General features: G+C 48.6%; 1 protein-coding gene and 7 non-coding genes across 8 annotated transcripts; all 8 read left to right on the top strand.

Annotated features, from left to right (window-relative positions):
• The first annotated feature begins 11,084 nt into the window (after positions 1–11,084).
• On the top strand, positions 11,085–15,218 carry LOC144124077 (uncharacterized). The gene is made up of 2 exons (XM_077656743.1): positions 11,085–11,144; positions 13,953–15,218. The coding sequence occupies exons 1-2, from the start codon at positions 11,085–11,087 to the stop codon at positions 15,216–15,218; spliced, it is 1,326 nt and encodes a 441-aa protein (XP_077512869.1).
• Positions 12,583–12,664, top strand: TRNAS-GCU (transfer RNA serine (anticodon GCU)). Its single transcript has one exon. It is a non-coding gene; the product is annotated as a tRNA-Ser (tRNA).
• TRNAS-GCU (transfer RNA serine (anticodon GCU)) lies at positions 12,741–12,822 on the top strand. The gene has a single exon. It is a non-coding gene; the product is annotated as a tRNA-Ser (tRNA).
• On the top strand, positions 13,801–13,882 carry TRNAS-GCU (transfer RNA serine (anticodon GCU)). Its single transcript has one exon. It is a non-coding gene; the product is annotated as a tRNA-Ser (tRNA).
• Positions 15,219–18,786: 3,568 nt separating the features above from the next.
• Positions 18,787–18,868, top strand: TRNAS-GCU (transfer RNA serine (anticodon GCU)). Its single transcript has one exon. It is a non-coding gene; the product is annotated as a tRNA-Ser (tRNA).
• Positions 18,869–18,944: 76 nt separating this feature from the next.
• TRNAS-GCU (transfer RNA serine (anticodon GCU)) lies at positions 18,945–19,026 on the top strand. The gene has a single exon. It is a non-coding gene; the product is annotated as a tRNA-Ser (tRNA).
• A 77-nt stretch (positions 19,027–19,103) lies between these two features.
• On the top strand, positions 19,104–19,185 carry TRNAS-GCU (transfer RNA serine (anticodon GCU)). Its single transcript has one exon. It is a non-coding gene; the product is annotated as a tRNA-Ser (tRNA).
• A 78-nt stretch (positions 19,186–19,263) lies between these two features.
• Positions 19,264–19,345, top strand: TRNAS-GCU (transfer RNA serine (anticodon GCU)). The gene has a single exon. It is a non-coding gene; the product is annotated as a tRNA-Ser (tRNA).
• The last annotated feature ends 2,817 nt before the right edge of the window (positions 19,346–22,162 follow it).

The raw sequence follows: 22,162 nt of genomic DNA, 5'->3' as shown, positions 1-22,162 counted from the left end.
AGTCGCCGCAATGTACTACCGCTGACAATGCTACGCCGAAAAAAAGCGGTCATGTAACTAAAAAAGCCTATTAAAAAAACTGTGTGAAGTTTTAGTTGAAAGACCGAGTGTAGTGCGCTAACAAGGAGACACTGGTCGGGCCGTGCAGGTGGCCGCCAGTCAAACGAATGTCGTGGCACCGAAGTAGTTAGCATTTTCATTATCAGTCCTCCCTCTTCCAGATGATGAGAGTGTAGAGCAAATTGTGCAGAACTTATATCTAGTAAGACTAATAAACTCCCAAGTTCTAAGCCTTGTTTCCCAGAACGAAGTTCGATTTCAGCTTAGTGAGGTTTCAAAGAACTCGCTGTAGCGCAAAAATACCTCTACGAAATCCCATTGTCAAATTAAAGCCTGTTGGCGGAGTTGGTGTGAAAGTTTTTCATTCACACTGTGAGCAGTTCAGTACAGTCGTATGTTTCTATCTTCGCTGGAATTGCGGTATAGGAAATCAGTGCCGCAGTGTGGTGGGAAAAGCCAACCACTGTAGTCTTACCATGGAAATAAAGCAGAAGCATAACCACCTTGGTTTGGATCATCGCTCACTCCACCTTGCATTGTACGATGTGCTAAAAAAGGAAAAAGATTTAATGCTCACCAAATAAAAAGTACATCTCTTGGTTCATTTCTGTTCCTGGTGAGACATGTGACCATTTAATCACGCGTCTGATCTTACGAACCAAGTTTCATGCAGGCATGATAGGGAATTGACACTCAGCGTTTGGGTAATGCGTATGCGTGCAAGCAAAAAAATCGCGGGTGGTTTAGCTTGGGTTTAACCACGAATTATCGCATGCTAGAAGCGTTATCACTGGTTTTGCGTGGTTTATCTTGACTGTCTGTGCTTTCATGGCCAGGATTCTGGTTTATGCTCCGCTAGTTCACAAAGCCGCCACCACGTGCCGCATGAAGTTGAGCGCCTCCTCCATCTCTTATATTCTCCCTCCCTGGTTTGGGAGAGAGACGCCGATAAGCTTCGTGCACTGTCCACTTCATGTGTCCTCCCCTCACGCCCAGCTTCTCGGGGAGGGGAGGGGCGGCTTTGCATTGTTTCTTTTTTTCTTTTCTCACCCAGAGCGTTCAAGGGAGACAGACTGTGGTGCTCCCCTACTCATTTCTTTGGCTGGGTTGCAAGAAAATGAAAAAAGTCGTGTCGCGGCTAACGCGGCGTACCCACGCCGTCTTTGTCGGACGTTGAGCAGTCATCTGTCAAAAATGATGCCGGCCCGTTACTGTCTGGAAGACGTTGAAGTAACGAGCGTTAAGTTCCAACTCCAAGGGCCCTTCCTGGGCGTAGGCGTCCAGCGTCGGCGCTCTTGGTGTACGCGGGAACGGGCTTCGAAAATGGGCATGCATCTCCATGTTCCTGGCGCTGGCTCGCTTCCCCTTTCGAGCCGAGGGAGAGAATTTCAAGCCATGAAGAGAAGGGGTTGAGGGGCGATGAAAGGACAACTTAAACCACGAAGAAAACTTCGGGGAACCTGGAAAAGCTTCAAGCCATGAAGAGTCACCGAGATCCCCGCGATCCCCCCATTGTTATAAACCCGACCCCTCTTCCGACGCGTACGTGAGCGCCCATGCGCTGACGCCGATATCTAGCACGGACAGACAACGGCGCCTCGCCGAGGCTCGCTGGCGTCTTCTGCAGTGCGCATGCGCAGACCGGTTTTGGCGTACGCCAAGGAAGGGCGCTTGGAGTTGGCGCTTTAGCTGTGTGGTTTACTAGAATAGATATGAGTGAGGGGACACAAATGGAAATACAAATTGGACATCTTGCATTTATAATTGACGCAACCAATCAATCACCTATTCGATATACTCGTGATGTTGCCAGTCAATCCCAAAATGGGTTGCAAAATCGATTTACTAAGGAGGCTGCCATCTTAAATTCCTCGGACTTAGAAAATTTCCCAAGAAATCGAGAAACGCGATGAGTAAGAGGTAACGCTCTTAAATCTACTGCAAGTATGCACGTCACACAAGAAATGGTTCGCTTCTCGCCTTTTTTTTTACGGCTACATAAAAGCTGCTGTGGGTGACAAAGACGAGTCTTACCTTATCGTTAATCACTGGTACGCTTTCACTGCACGACCCCTGCGAACCAGAGAACGAAGCGATGAAAGATGTCGATGACGACGATATAGGTAACTCCTACCAGCAAGCACTTATCATAGCGCGGGATGCCACGGCTGTAGCTCAGTGGTATAAAGCGTACGGAAACAAAGAATGCCCATTTTTGGCAGCGTCGGTCACAATCCCTCTATGAGCTCTTGGTTGCAAAGTTTACTTTTTTTTAGTACCGTCGAACGAATTTCCGCAGGTTTCGCCTCAGTCTGCTGAATGTGGGAGCTAGATGATTTTCTGCGCTAAAACCGTATTCGGAAGCTCATTACGGTCATTGCTAAAAAAATAATGAAATATCGGGACGCTGTAAGACTGGGACGCTTTTTTTCGACAAAATTTGCGAGGCAGAGAGCGCCGCGATGCGTCGACGCTCAGCTCGAGGTACATAAAGCAAAAAAAGGATGTGCGGTATCGCTCAATGCTAAAGCTAAATGTCATCAACGAGGGGCAAGCACTGCTAAGCGAGAAGGCCTGCCAAAGCAGCGACGCTGACCCTTCTGTTAAAGTGGCAAAATTTGATTTCGTCGCCGCGGCACTAACTGTATAGATGCGGGCATAGTTATCTAAAAGAATTAGCGTGTTCGATTGAACGAAGCCGGCCTAAATTGTGTTGCCCGCCCACCGCAAACACCACCAGGGACGCGGTTTTCCTCCGACGCCGACACCTCGAAGAAACACGACCATTTCGATCCGACATTAGGTCATGTCCTCACAACAAAAAAAAAAGAAGACATTTTATGCTTGATGAATCGCTTATCTTCAAGAAAGTCAGGCTTCCGTGCACGGCGACACACTTCTTAGTTTTGTTAGCCAGGAAGCCACTCTGTTACACACTTGTACGTGAGAATGAGTCAACCTGTGTACACACACGTGGCGCGGCCAATCCTTTCCTTTAATTTTTTTTAAAACGCCGCATTTTCTTGCACAAATCCTCGCCGAACAAGATAACAAGTCTGTATCCTTGTTCGAACATTGCTCAGCGCGGTTCCGAGTGCACATGTGCTTTCAGGAAGACCTTCCACCGGTCTAAACAACGCGACGTCAAGGGATTGCAACTGAATGTGCAAAAGTGCTTTCCCCACAGAGCCGATTAGGAAACATTCCACCGCCACCTCTGTTCTCCCGTTTAATGGGACCTCGTTATGCATTGCAGCCTTTCTTCTTTTGCTATGCGGAATTCACAGAGCAAGAATTCCAGCAATCTCGAGGGTACGTTGTTGAGACGTCACAAACGCTTCCTGCCTCCACGGGAAGTCCGCTCGGGGACGCAGTAAGCAAAGGGGAACAAAGCGATGGGGTCTCACCTCTCGACCATGATAGCGTGGTTTTATAAATTGTTAACACTTCTCTCAGTATAGTTCCATACACATGTTTTTGTGCCCCAGCCAACCATTCATATTTTCTTAGAATGAAAAAAGATTGGAAAATTGCCTCCCTTCTACCGGTGCAGACACCCTAGCTGCGCCTTCGACGCTGATTTCCAGGAAGATGTTTAGGATCACCGAATAATTTTTGTGAGTTCACTAAACAAGCCCAGATAACCAAGTAAGACTTAGGTCCAAGTTTTAAATCTGTGGCTTGAACCCCAACAGAACTCTTCCTGAATTACCACTTGTCCTCAAAGAGTTCTAGAACACATGCTAGATTTTTATCTTCGCATGCTATAGCTTCGTCACTGTAGAGATACATGCTTCAGTGAAGACTATAGACAACACACAAGCAGCGCCAATTTCCTTTATTGCAAGACTGCCGTATAGACCACAGGCTTTTCCATAAAACACGTAGGAGTCAGGGAGTATTAACAAAAAACAGCAGCTGAGCAGATACGAATCAACATGAGCACAAGCTCTCGGTGAAAATTATGCACATATGAGAAGGCCCCTAACCGTCACAGCCAAGTGCACTTAAGAGCTGAAAATACAACATTAAGAGAACGATAAACGACGCAACCGAAGCATGCTCCATGCAAACGCCCGGAAGAATTCCCGACGCGTCAAGAAAAGAAAAGGGTGGTGATAAAGTAGGAGCCTAGAGGCAGAGCCGTGCAGAAAACTAGGAGAAACGCGCAGTAACACTGACAAAAGAGAAAACAAATACCCCGCCCATATAATATATAAAATAGAACCGAAGCGGAAAACGTGAGAAGATTAAAACATTATTGGTTACATGTCTTTCAGGTCAGTGCTTACGGCTTAGTATGCGCTTATATTCCTACTAAATCTTGAAAGCGAAGACCGGTTTCTTTTACTGGTTTCCTTTCCAGTACCCACAAGCCATCAAAACGGTTGGTATGAAATTTTTCAATATTTTTGAATGGTTTGCTTGCGGCTGCTAACTGGAGATGTAGATCTTCACCGAGGGCCTACCACCCGCTCCGTGTCTTCACTCTAACAGATGAAATCATTTCAACTATCAATTTTGGTCGGCTCTTGATCAAATGGATGTCACATCTTGGTAACAGTTTTCTTTGACTCTCTGAGTCATAGCAATCCTGCAAGAAGCTGAAATATACTGAAACCTGTAATAATTTGTCTTCCCTTTTTCCGCCGAACACATTCAGGTTGGCAGGGCTCAGACGCAACCGCGTCGTAATGAACGCTCATTAGTAGCTAAATTATAGACCTTTAAAATAAAAAGAAATGTTGTGGCTACATCAGCAGTTTGTTTCGATAACATCATACATGACAACTTATCTGTGAATCGATCAACTCGAAAAGAAACTAGTTAACTTCGCTAGCAGTCAACCACAGCTGCCTCGTTTTCAGCCTCGTTACAACTAGATTTTATGAAAGAGCAATGCAGCATATATAACTCTATCGCCCATAAAGAGCAGGGAATTAAGGTACTTTATTACAAATGCATGCTTAGTTTGAGCTGTCTTTTGGGCTGTCTAAAATTATTCCGTCGGCATGTATAAGTGCAAAAGCACTAATCCGGAGATTCAGAGCCTAGAAAGACCGTCTCTTGCCGATGTTTGTCCGCTTTGTCCCAAACATAAAAAAATGGGAAGAAAAGCAATAAAAAATATCCAAGAATGGGAATAGAGCACGCGGAGACGCGAACAAAGGCCGCTGCGCAAGACTACGTGGATATCGATCACTGCTTTTTTTTCATTATGGCACATACTGCACGAGGTTATGTACGTATAGAAAGGGGCTATATACAGATTATTTATTAAGCACTCATCTAGTGGCTGCACAGAACTAGTTCGATAAAAGGCAACTAAAAGGGCGGCAAAGATAGACACGGCCTCAAGAGCTGAAACCAGTCCGGTAGAAAGTCTATTCAGTCATAAACGTCCTAAGTTGTAGCCTGTGATGCTACATCTGAGGCTATCGCCACAGCCGAACACACCTCGTATTAAACTTCACCGCACTCTTGCTCTGTACATTGCAGAGCGTCGTCTTTTCCAACTTCTATCGGCTCCATCCCGCGGCACTGCCCGCTCATTGTCGTCTTCTGCGTAGCACAAATCCTTGCTTTCGCAATGATTGGGATGTAAGCAATCTCTGCAGATTTTTTTTGTCAGCTGTAGCCTGGACATCGCCAGGCGTTTCGAATTATTGCTTAGCATAAAATAGTTTCCAACCGTTTGCTAGGTTTTGCTGACTTTTGAAAGGATCTTCATGTCAATATTAATGAAATCGTTTGGCGGCTTTCTTCATCTCCTGGGTATTTGTTCGATGAATTTCGTTAATCCGACGTTATCTGCAATGCTGAGCCAGCTTTATTTGATCCTTTTCTCTATCGAACACGACAGCTTCTATGCCTGAGTTCCACATTCACATCCTCACAGCTAACCAGCTACTAGAATTCACACCTACCTCAGACAGAAAAAGTAATTTAACTTAACCTAAACCATAGCTTATACATACCGCTTCGTGATTGCAAGGCATACGCGATCGCTTGTTACTTAACCTGGACAAATGGCGTTTGCTTTCGTTTATTTAAAAGAATCTGCTTGGGTCTGTGAAGTGGCTGGTGATATGCACAACACCGTTAATGTGTTGTGTCTCGAAAATCCCACTTAGACTTGACGCTGTACAAAATGTGTTGTCTCGGTAGACCTCACCTGTCACCTGATGTGTAAGGTCGCGTGCGATGTGCCGCCACACGGGTATGTGTCATGCCTGGGCGCAGTCACGCCTGACTGAATTTGTCGACACTCATTCAGTGCTAGGATTCCCAGAAATAGCTCTAGCTATGCAACAAGTACCTTTTCAAATAAATTTTACCTTTAAATCAGATGTTTTGGAAACATGTAGTTTCGTCCCTGTGAGGCTATGACAACTGGCAGCACATTGAGCCGCTGTCAGCGGATAGATAACAGTCCAGAGAAAGTGAATGCCGGAAGTGATAGATATTGGAGTTGGGAGGTGAGCCAGAAAGAAATAGGGCATAGTAGTGGCGCGGTTTGCTTTTTCACGTTTGTCGCAGGCGCGGAGGTGGTCGATTATAAATAGGAGCGTCGAGGGAATGGTTCTGTCCTCGTTGCAACCGCAATTTTGTTCTCTTTGTTTTCAGAGGCATGTTTTTGCGTTTTGTCGTGCGGTTCAGGTAGCACCATTTGACGTCGCTCCGCCAGTAAGAAATTATTTCTCCACCTTACAATGCTTTCTCAACATTCAGTCCTTAATAGTAGCTCAGCATTCCGTGAGCTTTGTGATGTAGGCATTATTTGAACGGGACGGTTTAAATTTTAAACTGAACCGAGTAATTTTATCCAACGAGTTGTTGTCATTGCACTGCCATAAAAATTAAAGTTTATTGCTGCCATTACTCAAACCATCCCGGAGCTGCCGCGGTAGCTGAGTAGTTGTGGTGCTCGGCAGCTCGCCCGAAAAACGAGGCTTCGATCCGGGATGCGTTGGTCGCATTTCGATGGACATGAGATTCTAGAGGCCTGTGTACTGTGCAATGCCAGTGCACGTGAAAGAATCCCAGATACTCCAAAATATTCGGAGCTCTCCACTACGACGTCCCTCACAGCTTCAGTTGCTTTGGGACGTTAAACACCGTAAAACCAAGCGAGTGTATCCCCCCCCCCCAATAACGAGTGAAGTAAAGTTATGGTCTGATACATATTTCCTTTCGTGGTTCTGTTGCGGGAAAACCTTTTTAAGACTCGATATATTGTTCAATGAAGAGGGTTAAGTCGGGCTGGTTGGTGGATGTTGATGCAAACGACTGGACAGCGCCAACGGTACGGAAGAGAACAAAGACTCCAGAGCATGTGTATGTGTTCTCTTCCGTCCCGTCTGTTAGCACATTTCAGCCGTTACCAGCAACATGTATTTTTTGTTTGCCTATATTCAAAATGGTTCGAAAATATTTAGTTCGCAAGCAGAAATTTGATACTCGCGCATCCTAAGGTACTTGCTCAAGAACAAAAGTCTCTCGCTTTTTTTGTAAGCCTCCTCTCTTAGTTTTCCCAACAGCCATTTTTAATACAGCGAATTCAGTCCTTGCCTAGCCTCTCAGGCGCCAATACACCCTGTGAAGGCCGGCCGAGACCACGTGGATCGAGTACTGAGCAGACCAGAACGGCGTCAGAGGCATGTTTGGCAGTCTATGTTTTTGGTGCTGGCTGGCTCCCCTCTCGAGCGGATGGAGGAGGAGGAAAAAACTTCATTGTACTCTAGTGCTTCTTTCAGCGGCAGAAAGAATTTCGAGCCGTGAAGAAAATAGGTTGGGGGCGCTGACAGGACAACTTAAACCGCGAAGAAAAGTTCTGGGAACCTGGAAGAGCTTCAAGCCATGAAGAAAAGTCACCGAGAGCGCCGCTGTGATCCTACTGTCGTAAACCGGACACCGCTTCCAACACGTGCGGGAGCGCCCGTTAGCTGGCGCCGATGTCTAGCACTGACAGATATCGGCGCCTCGTTAAGGTTCGGCGGCGTCTCCTGCAGTGGGCATGCGTAGACCGGTTCTGTCGTATGTTAAGGGCGCCGACGTTGGGCGCGTGCACAAAAAAAAAAACGGCCATTGGAGCACACTTGCAGAATATCGAGCGTCCTCTACAGTTTTCCAACCGAAAACCATCTCTCCTCATGCTAACCCCTTCGGTCAGCAGAGCAGGAAGCGAAAATGAGGTTTGCAAACGTGGGTTGCTGGTTAAAGCAACCTTCCTGTAAATCGGCAATTCTACAAGTTGTCCATTCACTTCTGAGAAAATGAATGCTGCACGTCGGGAGTACCCTGTCGATAGATTTTTTTTTTTTTGGTTGCCTTAGTGTGCAGTGACGCAAGATGAGATCATGTGTCTTTGAAAAATCGTTGTCCGCACTGTCAGTGCACGCGCTCACGTTTCCCCGTTGAGAGGTATACGAGCACAGTGACATCACGACTAAAAGAATAAAAGAATAGTGACGCCATGCGTACTCGAAGCAATATGAAAATAAATGGCAATGAAGAATAAGATATCTGCAGTTCTGCAGTGGTAAGCGAGTCTCATAATAAACTGCACATCTCCAGCCAAAAATCTTTAATTTTAACCGAACGTTTCAAAGCCGACTCGGCTCCTTCATCAAGGGTGACTGGGGGCAGTAGCTAGGGTCTCTAAGTATGGAGGGGAGGAAGGGGTGAAAAGAACGAAAGCTGTGATGCGAAAGGCGTGGAGGAGAAGGAGGAAGAGGGAGGGGGTTAAAGCTGTTAGTCACGTTGTCGCACTGTGTGGAGGCTGTCAATGGCGACTTTTTTCCGTAGAAGTCCCTGGGCATACACTGGGAACAGGTTTACTTTTGTGCGGTTGATGTTGTTCGGGGTGGTTTGGATGTGCAAGGATTCCAGAAGGAGCCTTTTGTGGTAATTTGTTTCGGTTACTAGGATGCTGGTTTCTTCGAAGTCTGAGTCCTCGGAATGGTCTGAGTCCTCGGAATGTTCGGCTACAGGATAGCTCTCTGTTGCGAAGTTGCGGACCTTATTTTTATGTTGCCGAATTCTTTCTTTGAAATTTTTGGTTTCGCCGATGTAGCTTGCGTCGCAGTGGCCGGACTTTATGAACAGGTAGGCAAAGCGCAACAGTGTTTGTGGGCTTGTGCGCCACCTGGATAACCCCCTTTTTCGGGAATCGGGCGATGGCTTCACTGACACCTCCGACATCAGGTAGAGTGACGTATTTTGGTGGTGACGTTGGTCTTTGTGCGTCGATTTCTTGGTGCATGTTGCCGTGTTTTTGACGTCGAATGGTTTTTTGAATAAAGTTTCTTGGGTAGCCATTCATGATGAATTCTTTGAATATCGGGCGTTGTTCTTTTTTTCTGCCATGTTCTGTGCTTGTTGTGCAGATCAGACTAATACCCCTGCCACATGGCAAATTTAATGTCATTCTAACCAAATGTCATTCGATGCATCGAATGTCATTTGGTCTCCTTCGGTGCTACACGTAAAAAATAATGTAATTCGAAAATGATGGCAGGGACGATCAGTGAAAAAAAATAGTACAATTGAAAGATATCAGCGCGCATAAAAGATGTTTAAAATTGTTATGTGGTGTTTATAAAACGGGTGAGAACATTTCTGTACAATAATATAAGCTTAAAATATTATTTCCGGCAATTCTCCAGCACTTAAGCCATAAAAATCCAAGCCAAGTATAAAGTCAACCACAAATCCGATAAATGTAAACAAACAAAATGGCTGACGCCGCGGCGCGCGGAGCGTGGAAATGACTTCGAAAAGGTGAAGTGCTCAGTTACATCTTTAAGTACCTGCGAGCTAAAAGAACATGGAACGCCAACCAGCAAGAAACACGCAACCCAAAATGATCGACGGTTGCGAGAAAGGCCCTGCTTCGCGGTCGGCCGCTGCCGTTGGCTCCTGCTGGGACCGAGAGTAACAGCTATCCACGACAGCTTCTAGTGTCAAGAGGTTCGCACCAAAATTAACGTTTCTTTAGCAGAACAAAATAAAAACAATTTCTAACTTTGGCAGTGGGCATGATATTTTTTGCGTCGCTTGTTTCTGTTGCGTATCTGGTGTCCAGAGTACACATTCGGTTCGAGGTCAAATGTGAGTGTGTTCCTCATGGTGTCTTCGGCTGGTCGCTCCCGCGATCAGGTTAGGATCTGGCAGAGTGGGAGCCGCTCTCGCTCCGAGCGCATACCGAGACTAGTCAAGCCGAATGGTCAGCGAGTTCTTAGAGCGGAAGCGCAGGAGGCAGAAGGGGGACGTAACTTCCGGAACCGCTACGCGGCACCGCTGCTGATGTCAACAGTAGCCGCACGTAAGGTCTCTTGATTAGTTTAGCCGCATACAGTTTGCATCGCGGTCGCCGCTTAGCCTGTATCGATCACTAGCCCGGCTTTCCGTCCCACGAACGCTCATTTTTCGAACATCGCCTTGTGGATAGCACTGTCGTCCTCGTCTGAGCTGCTGCTGGAGTCGCTGTTGTCATGCGACAGAAACACAGACCGCGTTCCTAGCGTATACTTATCCGGCGTCTCTTGGACATTTTGCCTCACACAGCGCGGCACTCAAAAACACAACACAGCAAGGACGCTACTACTGCGTCAAAAGCGTACACTTGCTTCTGCCTACGCGCAGGGGACGCCGAGGCGTCGCACCGCTTTCGCGAAATAGCGGAAGTGGCCCTGTCACGTGAACTCATCTCGGAGCCGCTCCGACTTTTTTCTCGGAGCGCCTCAGAGCGCTCTGAGCTGGAGGCGAGCGCTCAGAAAGAACCAGCCGAATGTAGTCAGAGCGGCCGGTTTCGACCAGCCGAATGTGCGGTCGCCTCTCAGAGCGCTCTAGAGCGATCTAAAGCGACCAGTCGAAGACACCATCAAACTCATTCGATGGCGAATGTCAATCGATGGGAATGACATTAAATGTTCCCGTGTAGCAGCAGATTACTGGCATTAGTTGCGAATGTCATTCGATGGGAATGACATCAAATTTGCCGTGTGGCCTCTTGCGCTGGTATGGTGGCGCCACTGCTCCGGTACAATGAGCGCCACCGACGGGCGGATCAGGCGTTACTCGTAAGTCCAACTCTCCGAGCCAGATACGCGATGGCTGCGAAAGGCGAGGCGCGAGTTTTATACTGCGGGTTTAAAAAAATTGAAAACGTAGACGCATACTTTAAAACAAGCAGTTTGGTGCGTGGTCGCCACCTTTATGACAGCAATCACGTATATGCTGTGAGGGAGAAGATCGTGGCCTCAGCGGCGCCATCCGAGGTAATCGGGAAATGCGCGGCGCAAATACCTAGGTGTTCCACTCGAACTTTACAGGGACACTGAGCCTTTTTGGAAAACACAGGCTGAAGAAACACGTCAGAAAGCCGAAAAATAGAAAAGTGCTTATTTGTATTTGCAAGAGCAACTGTGTGCAATTTGTTTTTTATAAGCAAGCTCTGGTACGTGATGCAAGTACTCCACTGCTCACGGTTAAATGTGCAAAAGCTGCACCGTATTTTCGCTGTCTTTATATGGGCCTCAAAACGGGAGAGGTGCAGCCGGACAAATTTTTCCAGGAGCGTCAAGGTAGGGGACTTGGTCTGGGGCACTTGTTCATACGGCAGATAGTAAACAGATTTTTGTTTCTCCGAGACGTTAAAGATCCCTTTCTACGTACCGTATGTCAAGTCAGGCTAGGGCGTGCTGTGCCAGATTTCATTGTTGGAACGGAGACTATGACTGGAGGTATTTTTGGTTTTCTTAAAGAGGTTGTGTTTAGCGTCAGGTTTTTGACGGCGAGATTTTCAAAAAATTATTTAAGTGGTGTTCAGCGGAGAACATTGTACAAGGATGTATGTGACGTTTTATTGCCGGAACAAATGTACAGGGCAATATGCTCCGGAGGCCCAGGCAGAGATGTCCTGAAACGGGTGAAAAAAATGCAGGTACCACAGGGAACAAAAAATTTCTTCTTCAAGCTTCACACCGGGACTCTGTAAAATCTTTCCAAGAAAAAAAAGGGGTTTTACCTACCTTGGGGATCCCACTGCCTTATATGCAAACAACCAGAAACAATCGACCACGTTTTCTTGCACTGTTGGGAAGGGGTATATTTTTGGGACGTTCTTCAAAGGACCATCAAAAAAAAATTACCATTGGATCCGTATCGAATCCGATTCCTGCCTACAGCAAAAGAAGATGGCATGCCGATGGATTTAGTAACGCTCGCGGTCCTCCATAGTATATGGCGCTCCCGAATGGCAGCCTTTCATTGTGATCCGGATGCGCGGCCTGCGCGATTGTATTTCCGTAAAACAAAGCACAAGTTCATCGAGGTGCTGAAAACACAAGCATCTCCCCTTGAGTGGCTATCAAAGCTCGAACTTTTGACGGAACTCAGGGAATTTTAAACTGACAAGGCCTACCCCTCTGGGGGCTGTAGGCTACCTTTTTGTAGTTTGGGTGTCTTCCCGTGTATGTTTTTGTTGTATTCTGTCGAAGCCCGGCAATAAACAAAAAAGACGAGGTGGCCGAGTGGTTAAGGCGATGGACTGCTAATCCATTGGGCTCTGCCCGCGTGGGCTCGAATCCCATCCTTGTCGGTGGTACTCTTTTACTTCTTTTTTCAGCCATTTTGAAAGTCTACTGGCTACCAGCTGCGGCTGCAGTTAGTATCCGGACGAGGTGGCCGAGTGGTTAAGGCGATGGACTGCTAATCCATTGGGCTCTGCCCGCCTGGGTTCGAATGCCATCCTCGTCAGTGGTGCTCTTTTACTTCTTTTTTCAGCCCTTTTGAAAGTCAACTGGCTACCAGCTGCGGCTGCAGTTAGTATCCTGACGAGGTGGCCGAGTGGTTAAGGCGATGGACTGAGTAAAAGGTTTGCCGGTGGTGTTGGTCCGGTGATTTCCAGAAACTGGATGCACCGCTTGAAGGCTCCTCGATGATACGACTTGCAGGCGAAGCGATTTATAGAGAAACGAACTTTTATACAGGCTATTTACAGATGGGTACAAACAAAAGTCAGTATATGGCCACAACTATCCGCGGCCGGGCTAGCCGACCGCCTGCACAGAGGCGAAGGACACCGCGTCCCAACAGTCAAACTGGCGCGCCTCGCACCAGCTCTCAACGGTCACTCCCCCCGCACACGGCCAGACCGAGCGCCTGCCAGCTAGGAGTCGCTAGAGACAAAAGCCCCCGGGCGCGGCTCCCTTCGCGGGTACACCCCGAAGATGCCCGCACCCCTTTCCACACGTAAAAATAAGCTGCTAACTGCGGCTCATCAGTTTTGACGAATAGGAAAGCTCAAAACTGATGTCATCGTTTTCCCTTACCCCCGAGTTCCTTCCATGTGGTCTAGCAATCCTTCGGCAAGGGGACAGGGGTCCAAGGTCGAGGCCGGCAGATAGCCCCGCCGTCCGGAGCGGCGAAGGGAACCGCAAGGACGAATGGGGAGACTAGCCAAAAATGCATGAGTCTCCTTCTAACGGCGTGCACCAAAGCAAAACAAAATAAAACAAAACCGGACGCGCAGCCTAGGTCACTGTCCTCTCGCGGAATGTTCGGAACACATGTACAAAAAGATTCGACAGCGCGCCGAACCCTACAGACTGCTAATCCATTGGGCTCTGCCCGCGTGGGTTCGAATCCCATCCTCGTCGGTGGTACTCTTTTACTTCTTTTTTCAGCCCTTTTGAAAGTCTACTGGCTACCAGCGGCGGCTGCAGTTAGTATCCGGACGAGGTGGCCGAGTGGTTAAGGCGATGGACTGCTAATCCATTGGGCTCTGCCCGCGTGGGTTCGAATCCCATCCTCGTCGGTGGTACTCTTTTACTTCTTTTTTCAGCCCTTTTGAAAGTCTACTGGCTACCAGCTGCGGCTGCAGTTAGTATCCGGACGAGGTGGCCGAGTGGTGCGGAGCGGCGACAGCGGCCTTCGGCTGCCGCGGAAACAGGGTTGAAGACTGTGAAGATAAGGATTACCAGATCATTTTGCCGACACTGCCAACAGGACGTGTTGTTTTCAACACGGTTTTTCTTCACGGAGACGTGCGAGCGAGGCCGTTTCGGATCGAGGATTTCCGTGACGCCCTGGCCGAGACCGGTACGCTCCCCGACGTGGTCGCGTTGGGGGCGTACCATATCAACCATGTGTGGGCGGTCACCCTGCGGAGCACGGAGGCAGTAAAGAAGTTGCTCGCCTTCAATGAGCTGCAAGTTAAGAGACGCCGCTGCCTTATCATTGACCCGGAAGACCAACAGGTAAAGCTGCGGCTACACTGGATGCTTCATGGTGTTGCCGACGACGACATCCGGACGGCATTAGCGGCGTTTGGCAAAGTGACCGACGTTACGCGAGAGCGGTGGAGGATCCAAGGCGTCAGTGACAAGAGCTCAACGACAAGGACTGGCCTACTGAAGTTGAAGCCCGGTCTTAAAGTGGATGACCTACCACACCAGGTACGCGTCGCCGGTGAGTTGGCTCTTGTCGTGGCGCCTGGACGTCCAATGCAGTGCCTGCGCTGCCACGGTACGGGTCACGTGCGGCGTGAATGTAAAGTTCCCCGCTGTACGAAGTGTCGGCGGTACGGTCACGCGGATGCCGACTGTGTCCGCACTTATGCGGTGGCTACGGGCGCTGTGTCGAAAGACGATTCTGCGGAACTCCTGATGGACGTAGCCGAGGCCGAAGAATCTGCAAAAGGCATAGGCGAACCCGAAAAGCACGCAGGCGCGACGGACTCTTCGGGACCCTCCAGCAGCGATGGTGGGCGGAAGCCTGAAGGGGCAGAATCTTCGACAAATGGGATGGAGGCGTCGAGTGATGAAATAAGCGCGCCGGCGCTCCAAGAAACCGACTCAGCGGTCCAAGAAACCGAGCCAGCAACTCCGAGCGAGAACCATGACAAGAGCGGCGCCCGTAGTACCAGTGGTCCTGCCCCAGCGAAGAGACCACATGCCCAGACCGGAACCGATGGAGACAAGGCGGCAGCCCCCAGTGTCGAGGAGCCGCCGGCAAAAACGACCCAAGGACGGCGGCCATCCATCCGACCACGACCTAATGTGTCGACGAAGAAGAGAACCCTCGATAAACCGCCCCCGCAGCCAGGCCTGGAACCAGCACCGGATGGCTCCGGTGTCAAAGACGTCGTCTAGCCACGCGCTAGACGGGAAGGGTAAGCACCACGTTCCCGGCCTCTTTCTTCTGTATGAAAATGGCTCCTGCGTCCCCCATAAAATTCGGTACACTTAACGTCAGGGGACTGGCAAGCAAGAAGAAGCAGAGCCAGGTATACCGCATTTTAACTGAGCATGACATTGACGTCCTGGCAGTGCAGGAAACGAAAATTGACGGGGAAGAAGAGACCGGGAGCATGGTGCGACGTTTCACGTCTAGGTTTTTTGCAGTAGTGTCCCACGCTATAGGGACGTCTGCAGGCTGTGTCATTTTTGTTAAGAATGTACCGGGACTTGAGGTTCAGGGATATATGGCGTGTCCATCGGGTAGATGTGTTTTGGTTGACTTCGTGTACAACAAAACATACTGGCGCATAATTTGTGTGTACGCTCCAAATGCGGTGGATAAAAGGACAGTTTTTTTTCAGGGCCTAAAAAAGTATTTAATTTGTGAGAAATCCCTAATCGTCATGGGTGACTTCAATTGTGTCCTGAGAGGGTGTGATAAAACCAGTGCACGGGCGTTTAGGGACAGAAGTACTGAGGCACTCTTAGAGGTTATAGCGACGTGCAACCTCGAAGATGTGGCGGAATGTTTAGAAGGCGAGCGTTGTGTGAGGTTCACACATTTTCAGCGGTCAAGCCATGCACGGCTAGATAGCATTTATGTGTCGCCGGATGTTATTTCAAAATGCAGTATCTACAGTGTAGTACCGGTATCATTTTCTGATCATTGTTTAGTGGAGTGTGGGATAGTGACAAAGAAAAGAGAAAATCAGTTTTCTTGGGAGATGTGGAAATTAAATAATAAGCTCATTACAGACGACATCTTTAGCAGGTAAGTAAATGAAGAAATCGGCAAATTAGAGACGGGCGGGGAACTGAAAGTATGACAGCAGTGGGAACTTTGCAACAACAAATAAAGATAGCAGCGATCGAAAGGTCAAGCTGTATACGACAAGAGGAGAAGCGTGAGGAAGAAAATTTAAGATCTTTACTGGCTAAACTTGTCGAAAAAGAAAGCGAAGAGCCTAGAAAATGGATCGATGACATTAGAAAAATAAAGCACAAAATTGAACTCTTCGAAGAAGAACGCTATCGTGGCACGCTTGTGCGGGCTAGGGCGCAAGATGTAGCAGCTGGGGAGACACAGTCAAAACGAGCGCTAGGAATTGAAAAAGCGCATGCTCAGCGAAACCATATTGAAAAGATTGATTGGGGTGGGGCGTTATCTGGAGAAAGCGGTCATATCCAGAAGGCATTTCTTGAATATTATCAGGTGCTGTTTGCAAAGCAAGAAGTGGATGTGAGCGCATTCAAGGAAAAGTTTCTTGGCGCTTTACCGCGATTAGTTGACGAACAGAAAGATAGGTTGGAGCTGTCGATAACTGCGTCAGAGGTCGAGCATGCGATAGAAAATTTGAACCTTGGAAAATCACTTGGACCTGATGGATTAAGTTCGGCTTTTTACAAAGCATATAAACACGAAATAGCGCCAGTACTGACTGCAGTGTATAAAGAAGCCTACACAGTAAATGAATTGCCTCCGTCTTACGGTACATCCCACACAGTATTAATTCCTAAATATGATGAAGCAGAAAAGTTACAACAGGTCACAGCATATCGCCCTATCGCACTCACAAACGTAGATTATAAAGTTTTCATGAAGATTTTAGCCCGTAGACTACAGTCAGTTATTCAAGATATAGTCGGTCCTCACCAGACGTGTGGGATCAAGGGACGCTCCATTGTTACCAATATTCATAGAGCGAGGTGTGTGCTTGAATGTTGTGATCATACAAATAGCGGTGTAGCAATACTTCAGCTTGATCTTGAGAAAGCATTTGATTGTGTTTCGCACGAAATCTTGTTCTGCATACTCGACCATGTAAATGCAGGGTCCATTATTCGCGAGGGAGTGGCCTTGGCGTACCGGAGCTGCACGACAAGACTAATTGTAAATAAGAGTTTGGGGGCCCCCATCGTCCTGCAGCGTTCGGTGCGCCAGGGTTGTCCCCTTAGCCCCCTTCTATTCTGCATTTACATCGAAGCTTTGTGTTTGAATATCATGAAAAATGAAAAAATTCGTGGCTTCTAGCTTCAGGCGGCAGAATTTAAGCTGCAGGCCTATGCGGATGATGTGGCAGTGTTCACAGTGAATCAGGAAGATGTAACCGAGGCCTTGGCATGTGTAAAAGAATTCACCAAAGTCACAGGCAGTAAAGTGAATTGGTCAAAGTTCCTGGGGTTTTGGCACGGAGAATGGCCAACGAAGGCCGACAATTTTGCGAACATGTCCTGGGTAACGACCCCAGTGAAGTACTTGGGCGTCCCACTAGACGGTTATCGCGATAGCGAACCGTACTGGAGAGAACAGACGCAAGCCATGCGTGAAAAGGTTGAGAGGTGGAAAGGGCAACATCTGTCAATTTTCGCAAGGGCCACAGTGTGTAATCTGTTTTTTATGTCTAGGTTGTGGTACGTGATGCAAGTGTTGCATTGTGCAAGGATGAAGGTACAGAGATTGCACCGGATCTTCGCCGTTTTTGTATGGGCTGCAGGCTGGGAACGATGCAGCCGGACGAATTTGTTTATGCGGGTCAAGGACGGTGGCCTCAGTCTGGGGCACTTATTTCTGCGGCAGGTCATAAGCAGATTTTTTTTTTTGCGCGTGATGTAAGGGATCCGTTTTTGCGCAATGTGTGCCAATTAAGGCTTGGAAATGCACTGCCGGATTTTGTTGTCTCAACCGAAAATTTATCGGGACGTACTTTTGGTTACCTTAGAGAGGTTGTCGCGAGTGTTCGATTCCTATCTGTTCGGTTTTCGTATGAGTATTTGTCTTCTGTTAGCAGGAAGAAGTTGTATAGGGATTTGTGCGATGTAGTTCTTCCACAACCTATGTACAGGGCCACATACAGTGGAGGCCAGGGACGCGACGTACTTGAGCGTGTGAAGGCGATGCAGGTGCCGCCAAGTGCAAAAACATTCTTCTTTAAGTTACATACCAGAACACTACCAGTAAAAAAATTTTTGGAGGGGAAGCATTTATTTCTACCTTGGGGATCACATTGTTTAATCTGTAAGCAACCGGAGACAATAGACCACGTTTTTTTGCATTGTTTGGAAGGGGTATATTTCTGGGACATCTTGCAAAGGACTTTAAAAAAGGAATTTCCGCTAGACTCTCATGGAATACGGTACTTGCCTGTAGAGAGTGAGGATGGGACACCATTCGAACTTATTATGCTAATGGGACTCCACTGCATTTGGCGCTCCAGAATGGCAGGATATCATTGCGATCCTGATGCACGGCCAGCACGGATCTATTTTCAGGAGTGTATGTATAAGTATACTGAAATTCAGAAAATCGCTCCTGAAGCACCCGAGTGGCTCGAAAGAGTAGAGCCATTGGTAGCGCTTAGAGAGTTTTGAGTTTTAATATGACGAAGCCACAACCCACCAGGCGGATAGTGTTAAGTATTGTTCCGTGTAAGTGTATTTGTGTATTGTGGTTCTCGCCGAAGTCAGGCAATAAAGAAAAAAAAACGAGGTAGACGAGAGGTTTAGGCGATGGACTGCTAATCCATTGGGCTCTGCCCGCGTGGGTTCGAATCCCATCCTCGTCGGTGGTACTCTTTTACTTCTTTTTTCAGCCCTTTTGAAAGTCTACTGGCTACCAGCTGCGGCTGCAGTTAGTATCCGGACGAGGTGGCCGAGTGGTTAAGGCGATGGACTGCTAATCCATTGGGCTCTGCCCGCGTGGGTTCGAATCCCATCCTCGTCGGTGGTACTCTTTTACTTCTTTTTTTCAGCCCTTTTGAAAGTCTACTGGCTACCAGCTGCGGCTGCAGTTAGTATCCGGACGAGGCGCCCGAGTGGTTAAGGCGATGGACTGCTAATCCATTGGGCTCTGCCCGCGTGGGTTCGAATCCCATCCTCGTCGGTGGTACTCTTTTACTTCTTTTTTTTCAGCCCTTTTGAAAGTCTACTGGCTACCAGCTGCGGCTGCAGTTAGTATCCGGACGAGGTGGCCGAGTGGTTAAGGCGATGGACTGCTAATCCATTGGGCTCTGCCCGCGTGGGTTCGAATCCCATCCTCGTCGGTGGTACTATTTTACTTCTTTTTTTCATCTCTTTTGAAAGTCTACTGGCTACCAGCGGCGGCTGCAGTTAGTATCCGGACGAGGTGGCCGAGTGGATTCTGCTTCCGGCCGCGCTAGCGAACGGACGCGTTATCATGAGCTCCGTCGGAGCGGTGTCAGCGGCCCAGCAGGGCCGCGGAAACAGGTCTTTTGGTGCTTTTTCTTCGACGGGTGCTGAATACCAGGTAGCTCTACCGAGTTTGCCTACAGGGCGTTTCGTTGCCAACACAGTTTTTTTGCACTGTGATATCAGGGCACGCCCATACCGGGTGGAAGATTTTCGCGATGTTCTGGCTGAGTTATCGCTCCTGCCGGAAGTAATCGCCATCGGAGCCTACAGGATGAGCCACGTGTGGGCGGTTACGTTTAAGGATGAAGACGCCGTGAAAAAAAATTGTGAGTGCTGGTGAGCTGGTTGTGAAAAAGTGCCAGTGTCTCGTCATCGACCCAGCTAACCAAGACGTGCGCATGAAAGTCCACTGGCTTTTGCACAGTGTTCCTGACGACGACGTGAAGCTCGTCTACGCGGCATTTGGCAAGGTGACTGACGTTGCCCGCGAGCGGTGGCGAGTGCAGGGTATGGCAGACAAAGGCTCCACTACAAGGCTCGTCACCCTGAAGCTGAAACCGGGAGTGAAGCTCGACGACATTCCGCACCAGGTGAGCGTCGCCGGTGATCTGGCTCTCGTGGTCGTGCCGGGCAGGGCTCCGCTCTGCCTTCGCTGCCGTGGCACGGGCCACATACGCCGGGAGTGCCGCATACCGCGGTGCGGTGCTTGTCGACGGTTCGGCCACGAGGACAGCCAGTGCGAGCGTACGTACGCAAAGGTCACCGGGTCCGTTAACACTCAGGACGCTTCAGCCTTGCTCATGGACGCGGCGGATATGGAAGAGACGTCTGCCGCTACGACTGCGACAACGGCGGGCGAGACGAATGCCGTGGAGACATCGCAACAGGACAAAATTGTTGCTGAGGAGGGCGTAACCATACGTGAACCAGCGCCTCGCCAGGACGCAGGGCCGAGGTCGGAGGGCGAGGTGAAATCCCCAGTCGCTACTGGGGCTCCTTCCATTCCTCCTGACCCTGTGAGCATGGACATGTCTTCCGGGGCGGCTAACCTAGCGGCGGGAAAGCGCCCGTACGACGACGGTGAGAGCACGGCGCTTCAACAGGACGGCAATGGCGGAGACGAGCCGCCGCCCAAAGCCGCAGGTATGAGGCGGCCGGCCTTGAAGCCGCGGCCGAACACTTCGTCCGAAACACGGCAGACGGGGAAACCGCCTCCGTAGTTTCATGCCTAGAGCCCGTTCTGGGGTCTGGGGATTTTTCTCGATATGGCTCTCATTTTAACTGAAGCACTGCGTGTAGCCACTTTAAACGTGCGAGGCCTTGCAGCAAGAAGGCGACAATGCCAGATCAGTCGCCTTCTTCTAGACAACGATCTGCACGTAGTTGCAATACAAGAAACAAAAATTGAAAGCCAAGAAGCTACAGAACGTATGGTGTCCGTTTTCCGTACGCACTTTGAAGTATGTGTGTGTCATTCTGTAGGTGCCTCTGGCGGCTGCGTACTTTTTCTTCGCAATAATCTCGGTATTACGGTGCAGTCACTTTTCTCGTGTGATAGCGGCCGTCTTCTTGTCGTTGATTTTTTGTACTCTGGCGTTGAGTTCCGAGTTATATGTGTGTATGCACCAAATGCGGAGTCCGAGCGAAGAGTGTTTTTTGACCGCTTTGAGACATACCTAAACTGTGACAAAGTACTAATCCTACTGGGCGATTTCAACTGCGTCTGTCAGGCTACCGATCGTGCAAGAAGTGCGTTTGTGAGAGATAGGAGTGCTGATGTCTTGAACGAATTGGTCCATGGCCATAATTTAGAAGATATTGGAAGTGTTTTCACCAATGGCCCTTGTACACGGTATACCCATTTTCAGGGCAATAGCCATGCCCGATTGGACAGAGTGTATGTGTCGGCAGAACTTTTTTCACTATGCACATTGTATGATGTCAGACCTGTGGCTTTCAGTGACCACGCCCTAGTGATTACAGCCTTTGGCAGGCAGCAAAGCAAAAAGCGGTTTAATTGGCATTTATGGAAATTAAATAATAAGTGGTTGGAGGACGAAGGATTCGCTAAGGAAGTAAAGCAAGAACTAGAGAAGCTAATTACAGCGCTACCGTCGAACTTCGCTGCACAGTGGGAGGAGTTTAAGCAAAGGGTAAAAATAAGAGCGATTGAAAAAGGTACGCAGTTGAAATATGCCGAGAAACAAAAGGAAGCAGTGCTTCGTGAACAGCTTGAATACCTCACGTGTATAGAAAGCGCACAACCAAGCACATGCTTTAATGAAATCAGGGATGTCAAAGCCCAGCTGGAAAAAAATGGACGCCGATAAGTATACTGCGGCAGTTATTCGGGCGCGAACTGAGCAGCTATGGGCAGGGGAAACACCAACAAAACGAGCGATATCCGATGAAAAACGATACTCGTGCCGAAAGCAAATACGACAAATAAACACTGGGGCAGGGGTTTCGGCAGACAGTGGCGTAATCAAGGAAACAATCTGTGATCACTTCAAAGATATGCTGGGTCATTCGCGGAAAGCGGAAATGGGCTTCCATTGCGAATTTCTACCACTTAGGCCGAAACTTGACGAAGAAATCAAAATACGGCTCGAACAGACGATTTACTTGCAAGAAATAGAGGACGCGATAGATGCATTGCCAACCGGTAAAGCTCCTGGCCCCGACGGCCTAGGAGCAGCTTTCTACAA

Source organism: Amblyomma americanum, chromosome 3, assembly GCF_052857255.1.
Source record: "Amblyomma americanum isolate KBUSLIRL-KWMA chromosome 3, ASM5285725v1, whole genome shotgun sequence".
Classification (NCBI taxonomy): domain Eukaryota; kingdom Metazoa; phylum Arthropoda; class Arachnida; order Ixodida; family Ixodidae; genus Amblyomma; species Amblyomma americanum.
This window is presented reverse-complemented; position numbering and strand designations above follow the sequence as displayed.